Raw genomic sequence first — 26,672 nt, 5'->3', positions numbered from 1 at the left:
GCTCTGTTGCACAAAAGCACTTTTGAACCCGAACATCTTGATTATGTGTAACTTTGCCTAGATTTCACATGGCAGTTATTATATACAGCTGGCACTACTTAGGATAATTTTTACACACAATGAGGCATAGAGTGGAAACAAAGCGTGCCCTCCGAAATACAAAGGGCAGCTGTCAAGGCACAATCAGTGCAAAACCAAGGCCTTTTATGGTGCTCATCGGGTGTCCTTTGTAAATTACCTATGTGAAAATGAGAACATGCTGACACAAAGGTTGTTCTTTTATTTTTACTTATATACCAAAAGAGTTTATGCTATTTTTTATTTTTAACTGCAAAAGCGTTATACTTCACTCAAGGAAACCTTCAGTTTGATACAGTAATGTCTTTAATATAAAAACATTTTGCATAGTTAACGTAATCCCATTTTTCCCCATATTCTTTATAATAAAAAATTGTAGCACCACACTTCTTTATTAGGAAAGAACAAAAAGCACTCCTGTGCCTTGGAATGATGAACCTTCTTTAGATTAGATTGCTAAACTAGCTCTTGCATTTACAAACTGATGTTTTTGCTGGTCATTTCCTTGTCATTTATAAACAAATGCATTAATCCACACACGTGTATTGAAATTTAAGCCGTTGTTTCTTTAAAAGTCATAGAAGTGAATAGTTGTCCTCTATAGAAATGGTATGGCCAATGGTGAGATTTCTTTGTCACATGACCTTTACGAAGGGTAGTAACTGCATAATGAAGCGTGTGCAGATCATTTACAGTATTCAGTTCTACAGAGTTTTGTCCTTCTCGGTGATCTTTGGTGTTTCTTGTGGCTTAAAAACACTAAAAATAAAGAGAAATAATTAATTTACAAACAAACATAGCAATGTATACTTGGTTTCATGTGGTGGCAACCCCACCCAGACATCATTTTCGAACAGATCATCGATCTTTACAGAGAAAGAACCACAATCTGAAGTCTTTTTTTTTGTATTGTATGTGGGTTTGCCAAGGGAATAAAAAAAAAAAAAAAGCTACTAAGTAATTACTGCGCTGGTATTCAATTTCCTTTTTCATTCATACTCATATGTAATAAATTAAAGTTTGCTCTCTATTAATGTATAGGAGGCTTGTTCAATTTTACCAATAATAGTTTTATTGAAAACCTCAAAATATGTTAAAAGCAAAAAAAACAACCACAGAAACAGTGCATCCACAAAGTATTCACTTTTTCCACATTTTGTTATATTACAGCCTTATTCCAAAATGGAATAAATTAATTTTTATCCTCAAAATTCTACACCCAATACCATAATGACAATTTGTAAAAAGTTTTTTTTTTTTAGATTTTTTTTCTTCTTATTAAATTTGCAAAAAACTAAAAAATGTACATAAGTATTCACAGCCTTTGCTCAATACTTTGTTGATGCACCTTTGCCAACAATTACAGCCTCAAGTCTTTTAGAAAATGATGCCACAAGCTTGGCACACCTATCTTTGGCCAGTTTCACCCATTCCTCTTTGCAGCACCTTTCAAGCTCCATCAGGTTGGATGGGAAGCGTCGGTGCACAGCCAGTTTCAGATCTCTCCAGAGATGTTCAATTGTATTCAAGTCTGAGATCTGGCTGGGCCACTCAAGGACATTCACAGAGTTGTCCTGAAGCCACTCCCTTGATATCTTGGCTGTGTGCTTTGGGTCGTTGTCCTGCTGAAAGATGAACCGTCGCCCAGTTTGAGGTCAAGAATGCTCTGGAGCAGGTTTTAATCCAGGATGTCTCTGTACATTGCTGCATTCATCTTTCCCTCTATCCTAAGTGGTCTCCCAGTTCCTGCCGCTGAAAAACGTCCCCACAGCATGATGCTGCTGCCACCACCATGCTTCATTGTAGGGATGGTATTGGCCTGGTGATGAGCGGTGCCTGGTTTCCGCCAAACATAACGCCTGGCAGTGACACCAAAGAGTTCAATATTTGTCTCATCAGACCAGAGAATTTTGTTTCTCATGGTCTGAGAGTCCTTCGGGTGCATTTTGGCAAAATCCAGACGGGCTGCCATTTGCTTTTTAAAAGGGAGTGGCTTCCGTCTGGCCACTCTATTATACAGGTCTCATTGGTGGATCGCTGCAGAGATGATTGTCCTTCTGGAAGTTCGCCTCTCTCCACAGAAGGAATGCTGTAGCTCTGAAAGAGTGACCATCGGGTTATTGGTCACCTCCCTGACTAGGGCCCTTCTCCCACGATCGCTCAGTTTAGACAGCCGTCCAACTCTAGGAAGAGTCCTGGTGGTTCCAAACGTCTTCCATTTACGGATGATGGAGAGCACTGTGCTCATTGGGACCTTCAAAAGCAGCAGATATTTTTCTGTACCCTTCCCCAGATTTGTGCCTCGAGACAATCCTGTCTCGGAGGTCTAGAGACAATTCCTTGGACTTCATGCTTGGTTTGTGCTCTGACATGCACTGTCAAGTATGGGACCTTATATAGACAGGTGTATGCCTTTCAAAATCATGTTCAAACAACTGAATTTACCACAATCTTTAGGAACATCTCAAGGATGATCAGTGGAAACAGGATGCACCCGAGCTCCATTTTGAGCTTCATGGCAAAGGCTGTGAATACTTAAGTACATGTGATTTCCTCTGTTTTTTTTTTTTTTTTTTAAATTAAATTTGCAAAAATCTCAAAAAACAAAACAAAAAACTTTTTACACGTTGTCATTATGGGGTATTGTGTGTAGAATTTTGAGGACAAAAATTTATTTATTCCATTTTGGAATAAGGCTGTAACATAACAAAATGTGGTAAAAATGAAGCGCTGTGAATACTTTCCAGATGCACTGTATATAGCAGCAATCTTCATATAAGACACCAATTTTAGTAGTTTAAATCTATTCATATATACCATTGGTGTTTAAACGTATAAATTGGCATACAAATACATACTGCAAAAATGCTTCACATAAAAAAAAAAATCAAATTTTAAATCCCTTTTGCTATGTTGAGTGATTGATAATACAGTTTCCTCAATAAGATACTGTGTTATTTGTGAACAAGTCCACAATTTGTTACAAGTCCTGTAATTTAGTAACAATGTAGCAAAATGTCAGTCCAGTGTTCTAGTATAACGTGAGCATGCACACTGCTAACAAGCTGTCTGCTATAAATATAATATTTAGGTAACTGCTATAAATATAATGTTTATAGCAATCTCTGCTATATGTGGATTTCCCCCACTCTCATATCAGCCAAGTCCATAACACCGCGTGGCCACTTCCAAGGACTGAGCACTCTATGTCCTTCTGGTGGCAATGGCTGGATGTAGGGAGATGCTAGCGGCACTGTGCAGACGCCGCGGCTGTGTGTCCCGGCTACTGAATAATTGAATCAGTGCGGCTGCTGCTTGTGCACATCCGGCTGCTCACAAGTGCTTTTCCGAGCAGTCTCCGGCAAAACTATAAGCGCACTCATTTGGTGGAATGTGTTCCCCGTACCCCTGAATGAGTGGTCTTAGGTATTCCCGACCCCACTCTGTATCATTGCGGGATGTCGGAATGTTTTATTATTAGACTCAGCAGTACGGTGTAAATGTGTCTTGCAGTACTGGATACAGGATGGTCCACCTCCTCCCACTCTTTTTGTTAATAATCTCTGCATAGGAAAACTAGTATGGACAATTTTTTTACTACCAGGGAGAATTATGTTTCTTCTCTCCCTCCAATGATCTGATGCAAACTTCATTTCTGCTTCAAAAATACCACGTGATGCAAAACTGGACTACGCATGGACGACCATCCAATCATCCTAGACACTGACCTAACAACTGGCATGTAAGCAACTTCTTTGCTTTTGTAGTTTTATGGGGTGGGGCGGGAGGAGGGTCCTACCATCAAGGTCTATTGCCTTATTAATTTACTCTATTGCAGAGGTTCCCAAACACGGTCCTCAAGGCTCCCCAACAGTTCAGGTTTTAGAGATATCCATGGTTGACCACAGGTGACTTAATTAGTGCCTCAGTCAATTTGATTTAAACACGTGTGCTCAACCATGGATATCTCTAAAACCTGAACTGTTGGGGAGCCTTGAGGACCGCGTTTGGGAACCTCTGCTCTATTGTGTGAAATGTATTTGTCACGACTGGCTCGGGAGGATCTCCTACTGAGGAGCTGAAAGCTGAGGTCCGGGGTTGGGGAAGAAATCGGAGGCCAAGGGCCTGGATGTACGACCTCCTCATCCACATGTATCGGATGTTGGCGAGACCTGACCAATGGCACTGAGTCTAACCTGCTGGGAGGTGTTCACTAGTGACCCCTCCAACCAAGATATGGCTTTAAGCTGCACCCAGAAAGTAGGTTGCAGCCCTTTGGTCAAGTATCCGATACAGGTGGGAAATGGATGGAGAGAACACCGAAGGCCCAAGCGAGTGTACTGAAAGAAGCACTAGCGAGGATTCTGAACTATGATGTTGTACTGAGTATGCGGGCAACGTATCAGACACACTGCTGGCACAGGAGAGTGACACTGTGGTTTTACTCAGAGGATGTACAGAGTACGCGGGCAAGGTATCAGATGCACTACTGGCACAGTAGAGTGACTAGAAATGACTCGAGAGTAGAACAGTAAAGGAACCTGGAACGAAAGTGACGTCAAGCAAACACTAGTAGTAACAACGTTGTACAGGAAACTTCCTGTTGTCTAGAGCCCAGTAATATACCCCAAGGTAGCAGTGCATTGGAGGACAACGTCAGCTGACAACAACCACTGGACGAAGGGTCAGTCGGGTGATGAAGACTGTCATAGCTGCGCCCATGATGGCAATCTCGGTAACCATGTCACGGAGCAGCACATGGATGTCCAAGTGCACCTAGAGCATAATCCTCAGCGCATCACTGGCCACCACACCTGACGTCTGACTGCACTAGAAGTTAGGGGAAGTCGACGTTGTGGTGAGTAACGGCCGATCCTAGGCCGAAACCTGACAGTATTTCATTATATTACTTTTTGACTCATAGCATATGTTACCGTATTTTCTCATTCCTGTTTATATATTCCATCTACTCCAATAAACTATACAACAAGAGATATGGTAAGAACTTACCTTTGTTATCGGTTTCTACGAGGTCCATAGGGTCTACAGGGTTGACCTTGTGGTGTAGCTGGATCTGGATCCACAGGCACCACGCAGTTAAAGCTTTTGCTGCTCCCAGGATGCACTGGGTCCATCCTCCTCTATACCCCACCCCAGCCACAAGCCCATCAGTTGGTAAGTATCCATGGCCGGAGGAGGAAAAAACAGAGAGAAGGAAGACAGGAACACACAAGAACCATACTCACAGAAAGGGAGACGGAAAACCGGTGACCAGCCACATAGCCCATATGAAGCCAGGTGCGTCTGGGCGGGCGCCCTGTGGACCTTGTAGAAACAGAGATAACAAAGGTAAGTTCTTACCATATCTCTTGTTTTCTACAGGTTCCATAGGGGGCCCACAGGGTTGACCTTGGGGATGTCCCAAAGCAGTACAACTAAGAGCAGGGATGCTCCTGCACTGAAAGAAGAATCTGGCGCCCGAAGGATGCATCCTGAGAGGCGAAGGTGTCAAACGCATAGAACCTTAGAAAAGTCTGTATGGAAGACCAGGTGGCCGCCTTACACAGCTGAACAGCTGAGGCGCCACGGCCAGCAGCCCACGAGGGACCCACAGACTGAGTGGAATGAGCCTTAACAGAGGCCGGAACAGGTAAACCCTCCTGTGAATAAGCCTCACAAATAACCAAACAAAGCCAACGGGCCAAAGTTTGTTTGTTGGCAGGCCAACCCCTCTTGTGAAAACCAAAGAGGACGAACAAAGAATCAGACTTCCGAAGGGAACTAGTCCGGTCCACAAACTTTGAGAGCACGGACAACATCTAAGGAAGCCTCACCAGCCGAGAGATCAGGTGACTGAAATGCCGGCACAACCATTTCCTTATTAATGTGGAGCTTAGAGACCACCTTAGGAAGAAAACCCGGACGGGTGCGAAGCACTGCCCTGTCCCGGTGAAAAATCAGAAAAAGGAGAATGGCAAGAAAGCGCGCCCAATTCTGACACTCTTCTGGCCGAAGCAATCGCCAGGAGAAATACAAACAGTCTTAACTGTAGTTCCACCGACTCAAGAGGTTCAAATGGAGGACCCTGCAGAGCCTGAAGCACCACTGCCAAATCCCAAGGAGCCACTGGTGGAACAAAGGTAGGCTGAATCCTGAGAACACCCAGGAAAAAGTTGCGGACATCAGGCAGAGTAGCGATCCTACGCTGGAACCACACAAAGTGCAGACACATGAACCTTCAAAGAAGCGAGGCATAAACCTAGGTCCAATCCAGACAGAAGGAACGCCAAAATCCTAGAAACACAAAATGCTTGAGGATCGTAGTTTCAGGACTCACACCATTGAAAATAAGTATGCCACACTCTGTGGTAAATCCTGGCGGAAGCAGGCTTGCGCACCTGTAGCATTGTGCTGATGACTGAGCTGGAAAAACCCCGGGACCTTAAGACGGATGTCTCAAGAGCCACGCCGTCAAAGACAGATGACCCAGATCCGAGTAAAGGCAGGGCCCCTGAGACAACAGGTCCTGACGTTGAGGCAGAAGAAACGGAACGTCGATGGATAGGCCCCGAAGATCGGAGTACCAGGGACACCTGGGCCAAGCCGGAGCTACCAGCAGAAGCGTGCCGCCGTCCTGTTTGAATTTCCGAAGGACCTGAGGCAGCAGCGATATCGGAGGGAATAGATATGCCAGCTGAAATGTCCATTTGACTGACAGCGCGTCCACCAGGTTTGCGCCGGCGTCTCTTGTCCTGGACCCGTACACAGGCAGTTTGTGATTGTGACGGGAGGCCATGAGGTCCACCTCCCAATTAAGGACTCCTGGAATGAAGACTGCCGAGATGGCCGGAAGATGGCACTCCGCCCAAGACAGTATGCGCGACATTTCCGACATTGCTGCTCGACTGCGAGTCCCCCCTTGAGGGTTGATGTACGCCACCGTGGTGGTGTTGTTGGACTAAACTTGCACTGCCTTTCCTTGAAGAGCGTGACCGGACAACTGGAAGGCCCTGTACACAGCCCGAAGTTCCAGAATATTGATGGGAAGAACTGCTTCTTCCACCGTCCAACAGCCCTGAAGTGAAAGTGGACCAGCCACTGCCCCCCCAACCCCGGAGACTGGCATCTGTCGTGAGCAGAACCCAGTCCGGGATACAAAAGGGGCGGCCCTTGGCGAGATGAAATGTATGAAGACACCAAGCCAGTGACAGGCGCACCTCCGGAGACAACACCAGCATCTGAGTCCTGACCCGGTGTGGTAACCCATTCCACTTGGATAGAATCAGCCCCTGCAGGGGCCTTGAATGAAACTGAGCATACTCCACCATGTCGAATGTTGAGACCATGGAGTCCAGAACTCTCAATGCCACGTGAACCGACACCTGGGAACTCTTTAGACAACTGCTCACTCGAAGTTGTAGAGTGGAAATCTTTTCTGGAGTAAGAAAGATCCTTTGCTGACGAGAATCTAGAAGGACTCCCAAATGAACCATCCTGTGTGACGGAATGAGGGAGGACTTCTTCCAGTTTATCAGCCACCCGTGCGCTTGCAGACAAGCGATCGTTAGGCGCAGATGTTGCAGAAGTACCTCCGGCGAGCCTGCCAGCAAAAGGAGGTTGTCTAGATACGGCAGAAGCCATATTCCCTGGCTGCGCAGATTGGCAGCCATAACTTTGGTGAACACCCTTGGAGCCATGGAAAGACCAAAGGGCAGAGCTTGAAGCTGAAAGTGAAGCTGGTGTATAGAAAACCTCAGATACCGCTGGTGTGAAGGTGCTATAGGAACATGGAGGCAAGATTCCTGGATGTCCAGGGAGACCATATAATCCTTCGGTTCCATAGCCAGAATGATGGAACACAAAGTTTCCATCCTGAAAGTGGGAACTCTGAGGAACTTGTTCAACGATTTCAGGTTGAGAATAGGCCGATGAGACCCATTGGGTTTCGGAACCAGAAACAGAGAGGAGTACGTCCTGCATTGAGAAAGCGGAACGGGAACAACAACCCCTGCTTTCAGCAAGGACTCCATGGCTTCCTGAATCTGCAAGGCCTTGGTCTTGTCCTGAGAAAGACTCGTGCAGAAGAACTGTTGGGAAGGTCTGTGACGGAAGGACAGGGCGTACCCCTGAGAGACCACTTCTAGTACCCAAGCATCCGTGGTGGTATTGCACAAACACTTGGTGAATTGAAGAAGTCGGCCCCCCACTCTGGGATCCCCCAAAGAGAGGCCCGATCCATCAGGCTGGAGGCTTATCGTCTGGCTTGGAAGCAGGACGTCTAGTGCTCCTGGCCTGCTTCTTTGGCTTAGGGGCAGCCTTGTTTGACGATTGCCTGGGGAAGGACTGACCCTTGGACTTACCCTGGGTCCAAAAAAAACGAAAGGCTGAGACGTCGACTTAGATTTTCCCATGGTATCAACAATTTTGTCCAGGTCAGGACCAGACAAAATCTCCCCATTAGAGGGTAAGGCCTCCAGGCCCTTCTTGGAATCCGCATCTGCTCTCCAAGAACGAAGCCACAAAGACCGTCGAGCAGAGACTGCTGCCGCCAAAACCCTGGAAGTCAGAAGACTGGCATCCAAAGACGCTTCCCCATATATAGGAAGCGGCATCCCTCATAATGTCCAACTAAGGCTCTCTGTACCTCCGGAGCGTCCTCAGGAAAAGTATCCTCCAGTAAATTGGCCCAGCTCTCAAAGGCTTTAGCCACCCAAGAGATGGCAATGGACGGACGGGCCACCACCCCAGAGAGAGTAAATGGATATTTTTGGGATGAAATGGACGGCATTAGGCAAGGTGGCACTTTTAAACAAGCGAACGTAAAAATCCACCGCAGGCGGGGTTTCCCACTTAATGCAATGACTGGCAGGAAATGGGTAACTGGATGCTAACCGTTTCTACGGCTGGAACCTCTTACTAGGCGACTGCCAGGCCTCCGCCATATGATCAGTCAGCTGGTCAGAGAGGAAAAACAGCCGAAGTCACTTTTGCCGGTTTAAAATTTGGATACTTGGACTTAGGGGCAGGGGCATTATCCTCTATATCTATCTATGCTGGCACATTAATGGAAGATTTCGGCTCTACTTCCGGGGCAGGGGAATCCGAATCAGAGTCCTCATGCAATTCTCCCTCATCCGAGGACGTGTGTTTTGACGCCTTCTGAGGCTTGTCACTACGCAACATGGCTTGGAAGACGAGGCTGCCAAACTTTGGACTGAATTGGAGAAAGCTTGCACCCAAGGTGGTTGACCAGTTTGCGGGAGACCCTGGAAGGGAATGACTGACTGCTGCGTCATTTTAGGAGACTGAAGATACATAGGGAACCCCGCTTATGGATGAACAGTCTGAGGCCCAGGGTACACCCGGAGAAGGGGGGGGGGGGTGGGGGTGGCGGTGCGGATGCGGTACACCCAGAGAAGGGGGGGGGAGGTGGCTGGTTGGGGAAACCCTCTATGGGGAAGATCAGCACCACAGAAAACACTGCCCAAGGGGGATCCTGGCCCGAAGTTGGGGGGTTAGAGGGACCAGGTATCTGACGGCACCTTATACACAGGCCATCCTGTGATAAATCCTCCATATTTCCCCCTGCAGCACAGCGTCTGCAGGAGAGCAGAGTGGGAGCCGTAGAGAGGGCTCAACTTCCTCAGACATGATAAAAGATAGATAGAGATTTTATTATATATTATATATATATATACATACACACACACACACACACATATATATACACACACACACACACACACATATATGATGATGATGAGATCTCTCTCTCATATATATATATATATATATATATATATCTCTATCTATCAATACAACAGGTGAGCTCAGAAAGTACTCCTGGTGCACCCACTAGTATGCAGCACACAAGTCCAAAAATATGGCACTGTAGCACACCACAGTATGTGACCGACTTCACAAATACATGAATTTATACAAGTGAGATCCTTGAAAAGCCCTTCCCACACATACCTGTCAGGACTGTAGGAGAAGGAAAGGGATAGTTAAAGACTGACAGTAAGGAGAAATAAAGCACAGACAGTCAGCACTAGCAAGTGTCACATACAATGCAGAAAGTCAATACTCACTGCACCTTGTCACTACAATCAACCGCCCAGATTCAGTGTCTGGGAGGGCTATAGCACGGTGTACACTTACATTTAGCTGTGGAGAGGTACACAGGGGGACCGACCGCACACTGCCTGCGAGTTCTGCGCTGCCCACCAGAGAAAAGATGGCCGCCGGAGACCTCAGAGGAGTAGTGGCCGCAGGAGGAAGCAGCTAAGCGTCGCCAGACCTAAGCGGAAAAGCACGCTGAGCTGAGGGCGTGAGCCGCTAAACAGGGAAGGCTGCCTCCCCTGGCTACCAATTAACCCCAGGGTTGCTGGCTCCCACTACCGCATAACGCCCTGGTGGTCCAGTGTTCCCGCGGGGTATGCCTCCAGAGAGGGGGAGCCCGCCACCACTTGCTAGCACCTCCGGTCTGTCCCCCAGAGACCGGAGGCATGCGATTAATTTTGTACACATGGGTCACCGCAAGCAGTAGCCCGCAGCTTACCTGATCCCCGGTGCTTCGGCAGCAGTCGAGGGAGAGCCCGTGCTAGTACAGACTCTGGGGCCCCGCCGCGATCCCCAGATCTGTACTGGCGTCGCGATGCCAGCGGGGTGAAGGAGCGGCAGCTTGAATGTCCAATGGACAGTCTGATGCTGCCGCTCTAAAGAGTCCATAAAAAAAATAAAAAACAAAAACTCTAAAAATAAGCTTAGCAGCCCCCCCTGCGCTAGGGTGACCCGACTCCGGCCGGGCACCAACTAAAACAGATGGGCCTGTGGCTGGGGCGGGGTATAGAGGAGGATGGACCCAGTGCATCCTGGGAGCAGCAAAAGCTTTAACTGCATGGTGCCCATGGATCCAGATCCAGCTATACCCCATGGTCTACCCTGTGGACCCCCTATCGAACCTGAAGTAAAAATACATTCTTTTTTTAGTAAATGTGGTGTAAAATGCAGGTAGGGAGAAGTGTAAAATGCGGAAATGGTTGTACTAAATATGAGGGGATGAATAGATAATGATTAAAAAAATATATATGGGGGGGGGTGTGGTATATTGCTGAAAGTGTAAAACAAGGGAAAGCAGTATGTTCTAAACTAATAATAAATGCAGTCTCACCCTTAAATTCTGCATATGAAGCGCTAGCAGGAGTGGTAGACACTAATGACATCATTGAGTGTATGGAGCAAATCCAGTTAAAAATTAAGAAAAAATCTAAAAAAGGAATTTAAAACAATCTGAGGACTTAGGGATACAAATGTGTAGACTTGATGGAAGTTATATGCTCCTAAATTGTGAATTAACCCAATTGAGCATTTATGGGAGATTCTGGGATGATGTCTGAGACAGTGATTTCCACCACCATAAGCCAGCACCTCAGACATTGGTGAACTGAATAGCATGACTCTTACCGACCTTACGTGGAGACCAAACACTCTATTAAGGGACTTTACAATTGCGGTTTCCATGTCCACTACCTGAACAAAGTGCTGAACTCTTTTTATGAAGTGTTGTTTTACACAAATACAATATATTTTGCATGCTTGTATGATCCTTCTTTCACATAACTAATAGCAATGCATTATTTTTCATTCTGCATTTCACAAACGGAATAAAGAATATTAAGCCCATAAATGAACATCGCACGCTTTATCCCATTCCAAAGGGGGAAAGTCAATTCTCGATGGTGGATACAATTTACCCATAGAGGCGTGCCCGAAAATTTGAAATGCCAGGGCTACCGTAATTGGCTAATACGTGTGCAGACGGGCACCACGGTAAGACACTGCTGAACTGAGTTCCGACCAAAACAGACAATTGCTCTAGTCCCTGGTTACTTGCCCTGTAGCATTGGAAACAAACTACAATTGCTGTAGTTTCAAAATGTCTACTACTTAAACCTCATTTTTATTTGGAATGCAGTTAGAAGTACATCCAACCAAATATCTTGAAATTTGGGACATTCCAACTTAAGCTCTTTGCATCATTCTGCTGGTTCTTGACAGTGACTCTGGACTGCCAGGGAATCACTGACAGCTGGAGAGGTATAATGATGGTGGCACATGCTACAGGTTGCAATCGCCCAAGTGCTAAAGCATGTGTAGTGAAACGCTCAGATGCCGATCGTGCTTGCAACATCTGACACCAGTCTTTCACCACATGCACACAGTGGTTTTCCCACCTTACTATATATACTGACATTTCACTTTTTAGACTAACATAGGATGAGACAGTTGAGTTTACAGATTTCACTTGCTGCATTAGATCGATTTGGTTAAAGTACAGATAACTCAGTCAAAACAAATGTTTTTTTGTCCTCAAATGTTTGTTTGTATTGATTTTACACATAAAAACTGGCAGAAGCCGGTTTTCACAGGTAGCTCTAGAACAATAACATGTAAAGGGATGAACCAATGCTACAAAAATGTATGCACTTAATTTAATACACATTTTAATAAACTCTCCCTGTGAGAAGTTGAAGAGTATTTTAAAGGAAAATTAGGATATAGTTAAATACAAGTTAACTTTCATTTCAGGTATTTTAGACTCTGAAGAGGACCATGCAGTGTCTTTCACCAGACTTCCAGACAGGAAGCTTGATGTAAACTTGGTGTTAGACATTCCCCCATGCTCAAAACTTTACCTATGTTATCTTTAGTTGCTATACACCATTAGAAATGTATATGAGAATAATTAAGAGCTCTTTTGCATAATCTGACATGTATGGTTAGTGGACTGGAGAAATAAAGTTCATTTTGAATCATAAAGAAACCTGAAGTACTTTACCTTGTTCACTGTAAGTTTATGCCCTTCAATGCCAGGGTTTCAAACTGTTGGAGTGCACGAAGTTCCTCCTCAGAGAATGGGGGTACCTGCGTATATATGTAGAGGAACATTCTCATGCAGTACATTCAATGTGTAAAATACAGTCAACATAGCTGGCAACTTGTTTTACAGAAATGGCTACCATGTATAAAAGGTATCAATGGCTAGAAAATCACATTACATCCTAGGAGAAGGTGTAAATGCAGCCGCCATCAACCTGCCCCACCCACCTCCTTACTTGTCAGAACACAAGAGAAAGTAACACAGAACAAGAAAATCAATTAAGTTTGTCAAGTTACAATTGTGGCAGAGTGGTGTGTAGGGGCAAGAGCAGTGATCATGCTGAGCGAAATAAAAAATTTGGTTCTTCTGTTTTTGGGTCCCATAACATATTTATGGGGGGGGTGAGGACAGGCAGCAGTAGGGACAGTGCTAGGGGCAGGTAGCAGTTGGGGTAGAGCTGGGGATAAAGGCAGGGAGAAGTTGGGGTAGAGCTGGGGTTAGAGGAGAGTTAGAGCAGGCAGAGCTGGGGCTAGAGGAGAGTTAGAGCAGGCAGAGCTGGGGTAGGGAGGGGAAAATGCAGACAGTAGTTGCAACAGTGCTGGGGGCAAGGAGGGGGTAGGGACAGGTAGTGCTGGGGGTAGGAAGGGGACAAGGGTAGATAGCAGTTGAGGCAGAACTGTGGGCAAGGAAGAGGTTAGGGGCAGGCAGTACTAAGGGTAGGGTAGATATTGGGGGCAAGGAGGAGGCTAGACACAGGCAGTGCTGGGGGTAAGGTGGGGGGTGCACACAGTTGATAGGGTAAATGGGAAATACGCACAGCTACACAGTCGAGGCTAGTGAAGGAATGCACACAGTTACACAGTCAAGGAGGTTAAACACAGTTACACAGTCAGGATTTTTGGTGCACAGCTGGCCAGTAATATGAGGATGGAAGAGGCCACACAGCTGATCAGTGACAGGGAAAACAGAGCCAGCCAGTAACACCAGGGACAGGAGCCACACAGCCAGCAAGCGACAACAGCGATAGGGTTACAAAGGGGGCCAATAACACAAGTGACGGGGGCCACCAGTCGACCAGCGATACCAGGGACAGGGGCCACACAGCCGGCCAGGGCACTTCTCTCCACTAGCACAGTGTGTACCTGAGGGCCAGACAGGAACTTCATCTGCTCCAGGGGTGCGAGCAGAAATACGACAAAAGTACAGGTGCGATGCTGTGTTCTGCCCTTAAAGCGGCAGAAACAGCACTGCGCCGGGCAGTTTAGTCAGAGAATGCCCATTCTTGCTACTAAACACCCTGTTTAAGGCGAGAGGGGCGGGAGAACTGGCATCCTCTGACCTAACAGCGCACTGAATTGAATAGCTCCAGGAGCTCCCTCCCGGCGCTATTTCATTTGCGTTCAATTGAAGCGAGCGCAATAATAGATATACATTGTATGGGAGCTTTCTGATTCAGAATGGATTTATGAAGAGATCAAACTCTGAATGTATCAATACAATATTTGTATATGTCATTTTATGATCAGTACGGTATATTGTCTTTTTTATTCATCTTAATATGGTACCGCATTGGATAAAAAATTATCAGTATATAATAAACAATATATTTTATTATCAATTGCTAATTGTGTATCTACCAGCGCAGTTTAATATTTTTTTAGTCTGTCTAAGACTCTAAAGGGAGTGAGGAGAGGGCAGCAGAAGCTGCAGAAGGCGGACACAGAGGGAGGAGGAGCTGCAAGCACCAGGGAGATTCTGGGAGCTGTAGTGAGGAAAATCCACTGGCGGCTATTGGTTGAGAAGATGCCGGCGGCGGCAATTGGCTGCTGTGGCGCTGCACACAGGACACACATTGCGTCCTGCAGGAACCACTGAGTTTTAAAAACTGGGTCCCCAACTTCCTGTAGCACATAAAGCTTGTGATAAGTCCTCCAGCTCCCCTTTTATGATGGGGGATGTAGGATGGAAAATGGCAACATGTAGCAGCCCCCTGGGACTCAACATGGCAGGAGTAGCGGTAGCACATCTTAAGGTGTTGTTAAATTAAACTCTTCCTTGCCCACACTGGAAACTCCCACAGCTCTACTACTCAGTTCCCCGGAGCTGTGACCTTACAGAACAACACACCTCCTTGCTTCAGGTAATGGAAGGAGGAAAAAATATGAGATATGGTAAGAACTTACCCTTGTTATCTCTATTTCTACGAAGTCCATAGGGTTCCACAGGATACCTTGGGTATAGGTGTGACGTCAGTCGCAGGGCACCAAAGAGTTAAGCTTTCAGCCTCCCAGGATGCACTAGGTCCCCCTCCTATACCCCGCCCCCGGGCCAAGGCACCTCAGTTAGTTACCAAGCCATAGGCCGGAGGAGGAGAAGGAAGAGAGAGAACAAAGATCTGGACACATACAAGAATCACATTCTCACCAGAGGGAGACGGAAAACCGGTGACCAGAGCAAAGCCCATCTGCAGCACAGGTGCGACAGGGCGGGAGTCCTGTGGAACCCTATGGACTTCGTAGAAATAGAGATAACAAGGGTAAGTTCTTACCATATCTCATATTTTCTACTTCAGGGTCCATAGGGTATCCACAGGATACCTTGGGGATGTCCCAAAGCAGTATCCTTTAAGGGTGGGGACGCTCCTGTGCAGAAAGGAGAATCCGCCGCCCGAAGGAAGCATCCTGAGAGGCGAAGGTGTCAAACCTGTAATACCTCACGAAGGTATGGACAGAAGACCACGTAGCAGCCTTGCAGATCTGAACTGCCGAGGCACCACGTCGAGCTGCCCACGAAGGACCCACAGACCTAGTGGAATGAGCCTTCAGAGAAGGAGGGACCGGTAGGCCTTCATGAAGATAAGCTTCAGAAATAGCCATACGGATCCAGGCTGCCAAAGTTTGCTTTGAAGCAGGCCAACCCTTTTTACGGAAGCCAAAGAGGACAAACAAAGCGTCCGACTTCCTAAACGAAGAAGTGCGGTCAACATAAGTCCTTAAGGCCCGCACAACATCCAAAGAGGCCTCACCCACGGAAAGACCCGGTGAGTTAAAGGCCGGAACAACTATTTCCTCGTTAATATGAAACTGGGAAACAACTTTGGGAAGAAACTCGGGCCGAGTGCGGAGCACTGCCCTGTTCCCATAAAAAACCAAGAAAGGGGGTCTACAAGAAAGAGCCCCTAACTCAGAAACACGTCTGGCCGAAGCAATGGCCAGAAGGAAAACAGTCTTAGCTGTTAGCCATTTAAGATCCACTGAGCCCAGTGGTTCAAACGGCGGTCCTTGGAGAGCCCTCAGGACCACAGCCAAATCCCAAGGCGCCACAGGTGGAACAAAGGGCGGCTGAATGCGGAGAACACCCTGCATAAAGGTGCGCACATCCGGGATTGTAGCAATCCTACGGTGAAACCAGACAGATAGGGCCGAAACCTGTACCTTCAAAGAAGCAAGGCGAAGCCCATGATCTAGTCCCGCTTGCAGGAAGGCGAGAATCCGAGACAGACGAAACTCCCGCGGTGCATAACCTCTCGGTCGACACCACTGGAAGAACGTATGCCACACGCGATGGTATATCCTCGCGGAAGACGGTTTCCGAGCTCGCAACATGGTACGCACCACAGAGCTGGAAAACCCCCGGGACCTCAGCATGGCCGTCTCAACAGCCACGCCGTCAAAGACAGCCGAGTCAGGTCCGGGTGAAGGCAAGGACCCTGAGACAGAAGGTCCGGTCGTAGCGGCAACCGCAGAGGAATGTCCACGGACAGACCCTGAAGGTCTGAGAACCAGTGCCGTCTGGGCCACGCGGGAGCTATCAACAGGAGCGTCCCTCCTTCCTGTTTGAATTTCCGGATTACCCGTGGAAGAAGGGAGACCGGAGGGAACAGGTATGCGAACCGGAACGTCCACCGGACGGACAGAGCATCCACCAGAGACGCCCCTTCGTCTCTTGTGCGAGACCCGTACACCGGCAACTTGTTGTTGTGCCGGGACGCCATGAGGTCGATTTCTGGAAGACCCCACCTGTCCACCAGTAGTTGAAAAACGTCCGGGTGCAGGGACCATTCCCCCGGATGAACGTCCTGGCGACTTAGAAAGTCCACCTCCCAATTGAGCACTCCCGGGATGAAGACCGCTGATATGGCCGGAAGATTGCGCTCCGCCCAAACCAGGATCCGAGAGACCTCTACGAGAGCCGCCCGACTGCGAGTTCCTCCTTGCCTGTTTATGTAGGCCACGGTGGTAGCGTTGTCCGACTGGACCTGCACCGGGCGACCCTGGAGAAACCGCTGTGCCTGCTGGAGAGCATTGAAGACCGCACGGAGTTCCAAGATATTTATTGGAAGCTCCGCTTCTGTCGGCGTCCACCTGCCCTGGAACAAGTGTGGACCCGAAACTGCTCCCCAGCCCCGAAGACTGGCGTCCGTTGTCAACAGGACCCAATTTGGAACCCAGAACGGACGTCCCTTGTTGAGGTGGGTCGTCTGTAACCACCACGTAAGGGACAGGCGAACCTCCTGGGTGAGCACAATCGTCTGGGACTTCAGAGACTGAGTCAGCCCGTTCCACTTGGACAGGATCAGGTGCTGCAGAGATCTGGAGTGAAACTGGGCGTATTCCACCATGTCGAACACCGACACCATGGAGCCCAGTAACCTCATCGCCGAGTGTAAGGACACCCGGCGGCTGTGCAGACAACTGCGCACCCTTGACTGTAAAGCAGAGATCTTGTCCTCCGTCACGAAGATCCTTTGCTGTCCCGAGTCCAATAAGGCTCCAAGATGCAGAATCCTCCGAGACGGGATTAGAGTGGACTTCTGGCAGTTGATTAGCCAGCCGTGCCGTTGCAGCAGTGCAATGGTCAGGTCCAAGTGGCGTAACAGGAGCTCTGGAGATCCTGCCACCAATAACAGGTCGTCCAAATACGGCAACATGCGGACTCCCTGCAGCCGCAGAGAAGCCGCCATGACCGCCATCACCTTGGTGAAAACACGTGGTGCTGTTGCCAGGCCAAAAGGTAACGCCCGAAACTGGAAGTGGTCGCTGCTGATTGCGAACCTGAGGAACTGTTGATGGCGCCAAAGAATAGGGACATGCAGGTAAGCGTCCTGTATGTCCAATGACACCAAGTAGTCCCCAGGTTCCAGCGCCAGAATGATGGACCGTAGGGTCTCCATCCGAAACTTCGGGACCCGCAAAGACTTGTTGAGTGCTTTGAGGTTGAGAATCGGACGATATGACCCATTGGGTTTCTGTACCAAAAATAGATTTGAATAGAAACCCTGGCCCCTCTGGGAGAATGGAACCGCCACTATAACTCCAGCCTGGAGCATAGTGTGCAATACCTTCCGCAGCTCCGTAGCCTTGTTCCGGTCTGATGGGAGACCCGTGGTGAAGAAGCGAGCCGGGGGTCTGTGCCGGAAGGAGAGGGCGTATCCGTGAGAAACCACCTCCAGAACCCAAGTGTCTGTCGTAGTGGTCGACCAACACTGGGCGAACTGTAGCAGGCGGCCTCCCACCCTGGGATCCCCCAAAGGGAGGCCCGGACCGTCAGGCCGCAGGCTTGTCATCTGGCTTGGGGGCCGGACGTCTGGTACTCCATGCCTGCTTCCGGGGCTTGACCGATTTCTTAGGGTCAGCCTGTCGAGGAAACGACTGTGGTTTGGGCCTGCCCTGGGCCCTAGATGACCGAAAGGACGATGGTCCCGAACCAGAAGGAGCAGCGGCCGACGGGAGACAGGCAGATTTGGCTGCCGCCAGCGTGGCCACAATCTTATCCAGATCCGGACCGAAGAGAACTTCTCCGGTAAACGGCAACGCTTCCAGACCTTTCTTGGAATCTGCGTCCGCCTTCCAGGATCGCAGCCACAAGGTGCGACGAGCAGCTACCGCTGCTGAAGAAATTCTAGACACCAGAGTACTAATGTCTAGAGCCGCCTCGTTGATGTAGGTGGCCGAATCACGGAGATTGCCAATCAACTCCGCCTGATCGGCCGGACAGTCGGATTCAAAAGAAGCCTCTAATGAATCCGCCCAGCGCTCCATCGCTCTGGCAACCCAGCAAATGGCCATAGCCGGCCGTGCTGCCCCCCCTGCAAGGGAATAAGCGGACTTCAGGCAGATTTCTACCTTGCGGTCCGTAGCATCCTTAAGGGAGGACATGGATGGCATCGGCAATGTGGCACTACGGACAAGACGGGTCACGTGAGAATCCACCTGTGGAGGGGATTCCCACTTCGCAAAATAATTATCCGCGAACGGATAAGCCACCGCCAGGCGTCTCTGCGGCTGGTATCTTTTGCCAGGTTGTTTCCACGCCTCCTCTAAATGGTCCACCAACTGACCCGAAAGAGGAAAGACTGTGGCATCGCCCTTCACATCTTTGAAAAAGGCATACTTAGATTTAGCCGCTGGGAGAACTTCGTCCTCAATCACCAAGGCTGTGCGGACCGCCCGAATAAGTCCAGGAATATATACTTTGGACTTAGCATCAGCGTCCTTAGTATGGAGAGGTTCCTGATCGTAAGGATCTAGAATCTCCCCATCATCAGACGTCCCTTCGTCATCCTCATAAGGAGCGGACAGAGACGCCACCGGCCTTTTATGAGACCGCATCACAGACTCCCCTTGCAACACATCCGACAAGTGCTGTACAGAACTCGTCAGGGAGTTAACCCACGCTGGCTCCTGAGAACCCGGGAGCGGGGAAATAGGGAGACTGTGGGGTACCACCAATTGTCGTGGGAACCCCTGCATGGGTGACGACACCACAGACTGCTGGGACAAACCCATCGGAGTAAACGCGGGCTGCGGAGCTAACTGGCCCACTAAAGCTGTTAACGCCTGAGCGAAACAAGCCCAGGGCGGCTCCTGTACCGGTGCTGTAACCGTAATAGGCCGCGCCATGGACAAACACTGCCGGCAAAGGCCCTCCGCGCTACCCTCCCCCTCCGCTAACGGTACTTTGCACGTGGTACACTGTAGCCGGAGGGGAAAATCACTTTCAGACATGATGGCACCACGTATGTGACCTCTCTCACCAAGTAAGTATTAAATAGGCGAGAGACCACCCTGCAGCACCGCACCGCAAGGGCTTTAGCAGAAAGAACAGGGACAGTAATAAAGCTGACAGTTTAGATGAAGAAAAGATTACAGGCAGCAGCGCTAGCACAGTCACATACAATGCAGAGAAATAACAATTCCTGCACTAACAGCGCTGATCACTCAACTACACAGACACAGGGCCTGGTAGGACACAGCGCTGCATACACAGACCTGACCACAGCGGAGGAGAGGTATGCGGGGGGACCCAGACCACGATGCTTCCGTCCAGCGCTTCCAGCAGCGTTCACCATGCGTTCTGGAGAAGATGGCCGCCGAGGAGCAGAGAGGAGGCTGGCCTGGGGGAGGAGCGCTGCCACAGGACCAGTCGGCAGCATGCAGAGAGGGCTGTGTGCAGCGGGGGAGGCGCCGGCTGTGAGACAGGGAAGGCGCGCTCCCCTGGCATGCATTTAACCCCTGGGACGCCGCAGCGCTACCGCTCTGCTGCGGTCCGCTGTCCCAGGGGGTAGTGGAAGCGCAGGTTGGTCGCCTGGCTCCACGCTGCAGCCAGTCCCCAGGGAGCCCCCTGCCTGGGGACTTAGGACCATGTGATCAGCGGGGACCCACCGCGGGACCCCGCTGCTTACCTCTGTCCCCCTTGAATCCGGCCATGGTCTGGAGCATCTGGGGTCACCGCTAGCTGTGACCCCAGACGCCCACCAGCATCCCCGGATCAGTACCGGCGTTCTGGTACCGGCGGGGTGTAGGGAAGACAGCATGGACGTCAGGACTGACTGTCCATGCTGTACATCCAGTTGTGCAGCCACAGCTGCATGAAGAATAAGCTTCAGGGGCTCTTCTAGCCCCCACTCCAACAGGTGCACCCGACTCCGGCCGGGCACCAAACTAAACTGAGGTGCCTTGGCCCGGGGGCGGGGTATAGGAGGGGGACCTAGTGCATCCTGGGAGGCTGAAAGCTTAACTCTTTGGTGCCCTGCGACTGACGTCACACCTATACCCAAGGTATCCTGTGGATACCCTATGGACCCTGAAGTAGAAAAGTGGATGATGGGTTTGGCTTTAAGAATAAAGCAGCGGTTGACAAAAGGGTGTGGTCAGTGCTTGCAATGAAGCATCAGATTGTGAAGGACACACTAACTACACCATCTATGATTGTATGCATAATGGGTTGGCCCAGTTATGGATTAGCCGACTTCAAATCTGTAACAATGCACCTGCTGGCACCTACAACATTAGAAATAGGGAAACTATTCATGATCAAAACATTTAGGATCAGGAAAGAGTGTTGCCAAGTTAAACATTCACGGATTAAGAAAAGGTATTTTCCATACCAACAAAAAAATGTCAGATGCAGTGATCTGAAGATATTATGTATGTAAGAAAGTTGTACCTGAAAATCTGTTTGTTGTTGTAAATGCTGCACCATTTTCAGTGTGTTTGCAATAGTTGTCTGAATACGATCAACTGACTTTTGCTGGTCTGCAGCAATCTTATCCAATTGTGATGACAAAGACTTAAACCGTGACTTGACACTCGCCAACTGCTCCAGCAATTTGGTGGGATTTTCCTAAAATGAAATATCATTAACAATATTTAGGTATACAAATGCTTGTTACTGTGCCAATTGTTTTAACATTTACAGTAAAAACTAGCATTAAAGATTAAAACGTTCAAAAACAAAAAGAAACAATAAGTCATACAAGGTACGTATAACATATAGAATTTGCGTTTTGTGTTCTGTTAACAGCTATCAGTACCTGTGGTGATGAGTCCTCTGGGAGGCTTTTCCTTATTTCAAACTCTAATTTTTGTTCGATGTAATCCAAGTCAGACTCTGCTTTCTGGAACTGAAATACAGATTTTAGATTACATTTTGCCGACTTTTAAAGGTCTAAAAAAAAAAAAAAAAAGAAGGTTGAACGTAAAATGAGCAGTAAATTATATTTTAGACTGTACAACTATAGTGGTAACACCATAATTTATACTGAGTTAAAATCCCTTTTTTCCAACTTCACTCTGTAGCCAATAGTGTCTCCAATATTTACTTGACGTACAGTATGCAGGTGTTCTCTGCTTCCAAATGCTTTGACAATACTATTGCACTGCTAGCTGTATAGTACAGTAGTGCAATAAAGTCAGAGCAATTATTAGCAGAAAAAGCAGTGTGATTTTAGAAGATAGTCCGCTGACAAGGAAAACAGCCTTGATGTCCATCCACAGCGTGGCTTGGGTCACTGGCCGATGCCCTTTTAACATTGCACTGCTTTTCGTGTGTGGTCACTAGTAGTACAACATAAAAAGGGCTCTGGACAGGATTCTGAACAGAGGTTTTAGTGGAGCACCGATAAAGGAGGAGTTTTTGAAGAAAATTAAAAATGCAAAACTTAAAAGGTGTTTGTTAGTTAATATGTAAAACTAAACATCCACTACATATAAAAAGTATTACTGCCTATATCCAACTAGGTTTGAAAATTGTATTTTCTAAGCACATAAACCTTTCCCCTACTTCTGCCAAGCAAATAAATGTCTGCAACATTCTGGTCCTTTCATTACTTAAGTTTTTTTTCTCCAAAACAAGAAACACTAAAGAAATTATTATAACAAAATAATTAATGTAACAGGACTGTAATAACAGATTATGGAAGGATTGTGTATATACAAATGGGCATGCTGAAACACTACCCCAGAATTCTTCCGCTAAAATATATATTAACGGCCAAGTTCATTTAAAGCACATTTCATCTGCAGGTAGAGAAACAACTCTTTTTCATTATCACATAATAGACTGTGAATATTTTAATTATCCAAAATGACTTGCACATTCTTATGAAGTAGGAGGCATAATTGTTTTACCCAACAAACCTGCACCAGTCAAAAACTTAGATCTCCAATGTGTCAAGCTTACAACATAGAAAATATAGTAGCTATTCACATAGTACATAATGAGATTAAGAAGCAGAGGCATGTATTGGAAATGAAGGACAGCACAGAGCACATCCATCCTAAAACAGAGAAATACATAAAGCTCTTTACAGATAAATGAGAGTGATTTAATTAAAGTGTAATATTCACCAGCATCTTTGCTTCTACTTGGCAAGCTAACCAGCCATGTTTGTGCACCCTCAACCTTCAATCTGACTGAACAGGATGGAGGAGAGCATGAGTCTAACTAGCAGGTAGAACATTACACTTTAAGTAAATCCTTGCCCTAAGCAAGTTATTAACTAGTCACATGTGAAAAATAAGAAAGTACTAGTTATCACACACAACTATTATTTTCATGATGAGTTCTTTTACTAATTTACAGAGTAACGTCTTGCAAAGGTCATATTCATATGAACCTGCATTATTACAGACTAGCGGACAACGAAAGACCTGTATTACCCCTTTTCCACCATATCCGGATCAGACCCGGAATGTAGCCGGCGCCGACTCGGGATATTCCCGAGTTGGCGCCGCTCACACCGCAGTCGGGTCTGCATAGACCCGGCTTTTCCGGCGTGAAAGTGGACGCTTGGCGATGACGTCATCTCCAAGCGCCACTGAAGCCGGACCAATCGGCCGGCTTGCGGCGCACTGCAGGTCATCAAGACCCGGAGTGCGCCATACACACAGCAGGGTTTCACGGGCTACACCCTTGTTAAACCCTGCTATTTACCTGGGTTGGATTGCCGGGTCACTCGACCCGGCGATCCAACCCTCTCCCCTTTTACACCAAGGAGCTGCCTGGGTTAACCCTGCAATAACCCAGATTTTAGCTCCGATGTAAAAGGGGTATTAGTGAGATATTTTCCTGTTACATCAATCTGTAAGCAGAGTATTAAAAGGTGTTTCCCCACTTCACAAACTCAAAATACCATAGCTTCCTAATAAAGCTGGGTACACACTATAAGATCTATCGTCCAAAATATCGATCTGATGTAGATCGTGACTATATTATATACATCGTATAGTACGTATGCTCAATCAATTGTTCCCGGTTGTCGTTAATTGCATCATTCATCTGTGCTGCACGTCAGATGGGACGATGCAATGAATGATGTGGTGCACATTGTGTAGTGTGCACACAGTACCACAAAATATATTGGAAAATCATACCTCTGAAGTTTGCCACTGTTCTACATGACTACATAGTGTGTGTACAGGAGAAACAATGAACTGAATACTATCCACAATATATCATGCAGTTGTTCGAAAGATTGTATAGTGTGTGTACACTCTATACTGTGTATTTTGGGATGTAATGAAATTGGGACGACCGTCACATCATTTGTTACATGGTATAGTGTACCCAGCTTAATAGTGCTATGGTGGCAAGTTCTTTCATCACTCTCTTTAGCAATGTCCTGACACTCGCATATAACCATGACCCCTAATCAAAATCTTTAGGAGCAGATTTATCAAGCTGTGAAAAGCATGAAGTTGCCCATAGCAACCAGCTTCTACCTATCATTATATTGAATGTACTTAATAAATGCTACCTCACAGCTGATTGGTTGCTATGGACAACTTTTCCACAGCTTGATATTTCTGCTCCTTAGATCTGCTGTGCTAGATCTCTTGTACACTAGGGACCCAAAGTATCTCCAAAGGTGGTAACTATCATGAAATCTATTACTTCAGCACATTGAGGGGCATATGTATCAAAGCTTGATGTGAGATAAAATTGTGAAATATATATCACCAACCAATCAGCTCCAAACTATCATTTCTTAAAAACAGCCTGCAAAATGTAAGTTAGAAGCTGATTGGTTGGTGATATATATCTCACATCAAGCTTTGATACATATGCCCCCAAAAGCAATAACATTTTTCATAATGCCTGAAAAATTGAAAGAAATGTTAGATGTCCTGCTAAACGGGGAAAGATCACAAGTAAATGAACGGAGTAAAAAATGTTCTCTTATTCTTAAGAGGAATCATTAAATAAGGGGAGATATCTCAAATCTTGGAGAGAAAAAAAATGGCGAAGTTGCCCAGCTTCTAGCTCATTTATCTAGCAGTCTGTTAAATATGCACTTTGCGATTTGACTTGCCATCCGACGGCCTACATATCGGGCGGTTCCCACACAAGGAGCGATTGGGTGGCCGCCCGCCCGATATGCCGACACCCCCCTTCCCCACCCACATAGCGCTTCATGGGATCGTACATCGCATCCCATGATCAAGTGAATATGCAGTAAGATGTGGAGGTGTGATCCCAATGGAGAGCGCACTGGCTGATATCATGCGATATTGTACCAATCTGTCGGTTCGGCTGCTATATCGCACCATGTATGGGGGCCTTTATAATATCTCCAAGATTTGATCAACTCAAACCAAGGTTAATTAAGATTCAATACCTCTAAGAAACACTGAAGTAAATAAAAACTGCCTAGTCTTCTTCTGCTCCCATATAATTTAATAAGTAGTTTTATCTTCATTATGTAATGCAAGCAGCCAGATTGCTGCATTTGGTCAGGAAGCAGAGGCAATGAAGTCAGTCAGTATAGCAATGAGATATGAGCAGCAGCTGCAGCCCTGTATATGCATATATTTCCTCCATCCAATACTAACCAGCTTGGCATCACTGACTTCCCCATAACTGAAAGCTACAGCTCATAATACTGTCACAATTACACTTTCTGAGGGGGCCTAACAGGTACAGTAACAGCGGGAAGGGCGCCACCTAATGGCTGGACTAGAAGGGCAGCACCAAGGGGGCAGTTGTCCCAGGATCTGACAAATGTATATCTGCACATTATAAAAGAGCTAAGTGTAAGCTGCAGGCGGGGGGATTATTATACCGTATACACGTCTCCCATCCGGCTTCCTAACCATACACATGACCCTCCTGTATGACCATAGAACAGGGTGATGGCTGGGTAGGAGCCCGTTACCGGAGATGTGGTCAGAGACACGGTGAACAGACCACCCCGCTGTACAGCACACACCGTGTACCCGTGCGGCCATAGGCATAATAATAACACAGCCACACTGGGGAGGGGACCGTAGGGCGGGGGGCAGGTAGCGATGGAGCGGAGAATACAGGTCAGCAGCCCCGGAGCCCCATGACGCGGGGAATTATTAGGGGATAGAATGAGAATAATCGGACTAATGAGGGAATAGGAGGAGAAAGCGGGCGGGAAAGGAGCAGCGGATACCGGGTAACATATAGCGGGGATGGGGGCGGATGGAGCAGCAGGGACAGGGGGCGTCCCCGGCTCCCGCCATTTCCCAGCCCCGCTCCTCCCCAGTGGGTGTACGGCGCACCCGCTGCTCAGCTCCTATCTGCACGTAGTGGAAGACAGGCAGGCCGCCATCTCCCGGGGAAAAGACGGACGACGAGGTGGCTGAGGCCGGGTGATTATTTGTTCGGTGGTCACCACACAACCCCCCCACTCCTGGGCCTAAGGCGGATGTCGCTCTCCGGGCAGGATGGGCGGCTGCGCCCCGCGCACACCCCCGCCGCCGCCGCCGCCGCCTTACCAGCGCCTCCAGCTTAGTGACTGCTGTCTCCATGTTGAATAGTTTACATTCCTCAGGCGGACCCGGGAGTACGGGGCGGGGAGGGGCCTGCCTGCAGGAGACGGGATGCAGATTGCCCGCGATGCTGATAGGGCAGCTGTCAGTTGAAGCAGAGCCCTGATTGGTCGGCGACGAACGAGGCCAGA

At 47.8% G+C, this 26,672-nt stretch overlaps 2 protein-coding genes across 3 annotated transcripts in view; one reads left to right on the top strand and one right to left on the bottom strand.

The window, feature by feature from the left end:
• Positions 1-271: 271 nt before the first annotated feature.
• On the bottom strand, positions 272-26,672 carry SKA2 (spindle and kinetochore associated complex subunit 2). The gene is made up of 5 exons (XM_088449533.1): positions 26,488-26,672; positions 21,777-21,866; positions 21,410-21,586; positions 12,920-13,005; positions 272-837 (listed from the first exon to the last, which is right to left on the bottom strand). The coding sequence occupies exons 1-4, from the start codon at positions 26,518-26,520 to the stop codon at positions 12,925-12,927; spliced, it is 381 nt and encodes a 126-aa protein (XP_088305659.1). The 5' UTR covers positions 26,521-26,672; the 3' UTR covers positions 272-837; positions 12,920-12,924.
• Positions 26,192-26,672, top strand: part of PRR11 (proline rich 11) — a 61,948-nt gene continuing 61,467 nt past the window's right edge. For both annotated transcript variants that reach the window (XM_088449531.1, XM_088449529.1), the window contains exon 1: positions 26,192-26,361. The gene's annotated coding sequence lies outside the window, so the exon portion shown is untranslated. The remainder of the gene's footprint in view (positions 26,362-26,672) is intronic.

Source organism: Taudactylus pleione, unplaced genomic scaffold (genome assembly GCF_031769625.1).
Source record: "Taudactylus pleione unplaced genomic scaffold, aTauple2 ptg000487l, whole genome shotgun sequence".
Classification (NCBI taxonomy): Eukaryota; Metazoa; Chordata; class Amphibia; order Anura; family Myobatrachidae; genus Taudactylus; species Taudactylus pleione.
The sequence above is the reverse complement of the archived record's forward strand: the minus strand, read 5'-3'. Positions and strand labels throughout refer to the sequence as shown.

What these genes read in the sequence shown, in the direction of transcription:
- SKA2 (XM_088449533.1), bottom strand. Translation starts at nt 26,520, where the DNA reads ATGGAGACAGCAGTCACTAAGCTGGAGGCGCTG. An exon ending in TCACTAAGCTGGAGGCGCTG is followed by an intron (nt 21,867 to 26,487) that starts GTAAGGCGGCGG and finishes TCTGTATTTCAG; the next exon opens with TTCCAGAAAGCAGAGTCTGA. An exon ending in AACAACAAACAGATTTTCAG is followed by an intron (nt 13,006 to 21,409) that starts GTACAACTTTCT and finishes ATATATACGCAG; the next exon opens with GTACCCCCATTCTCTGAGGA.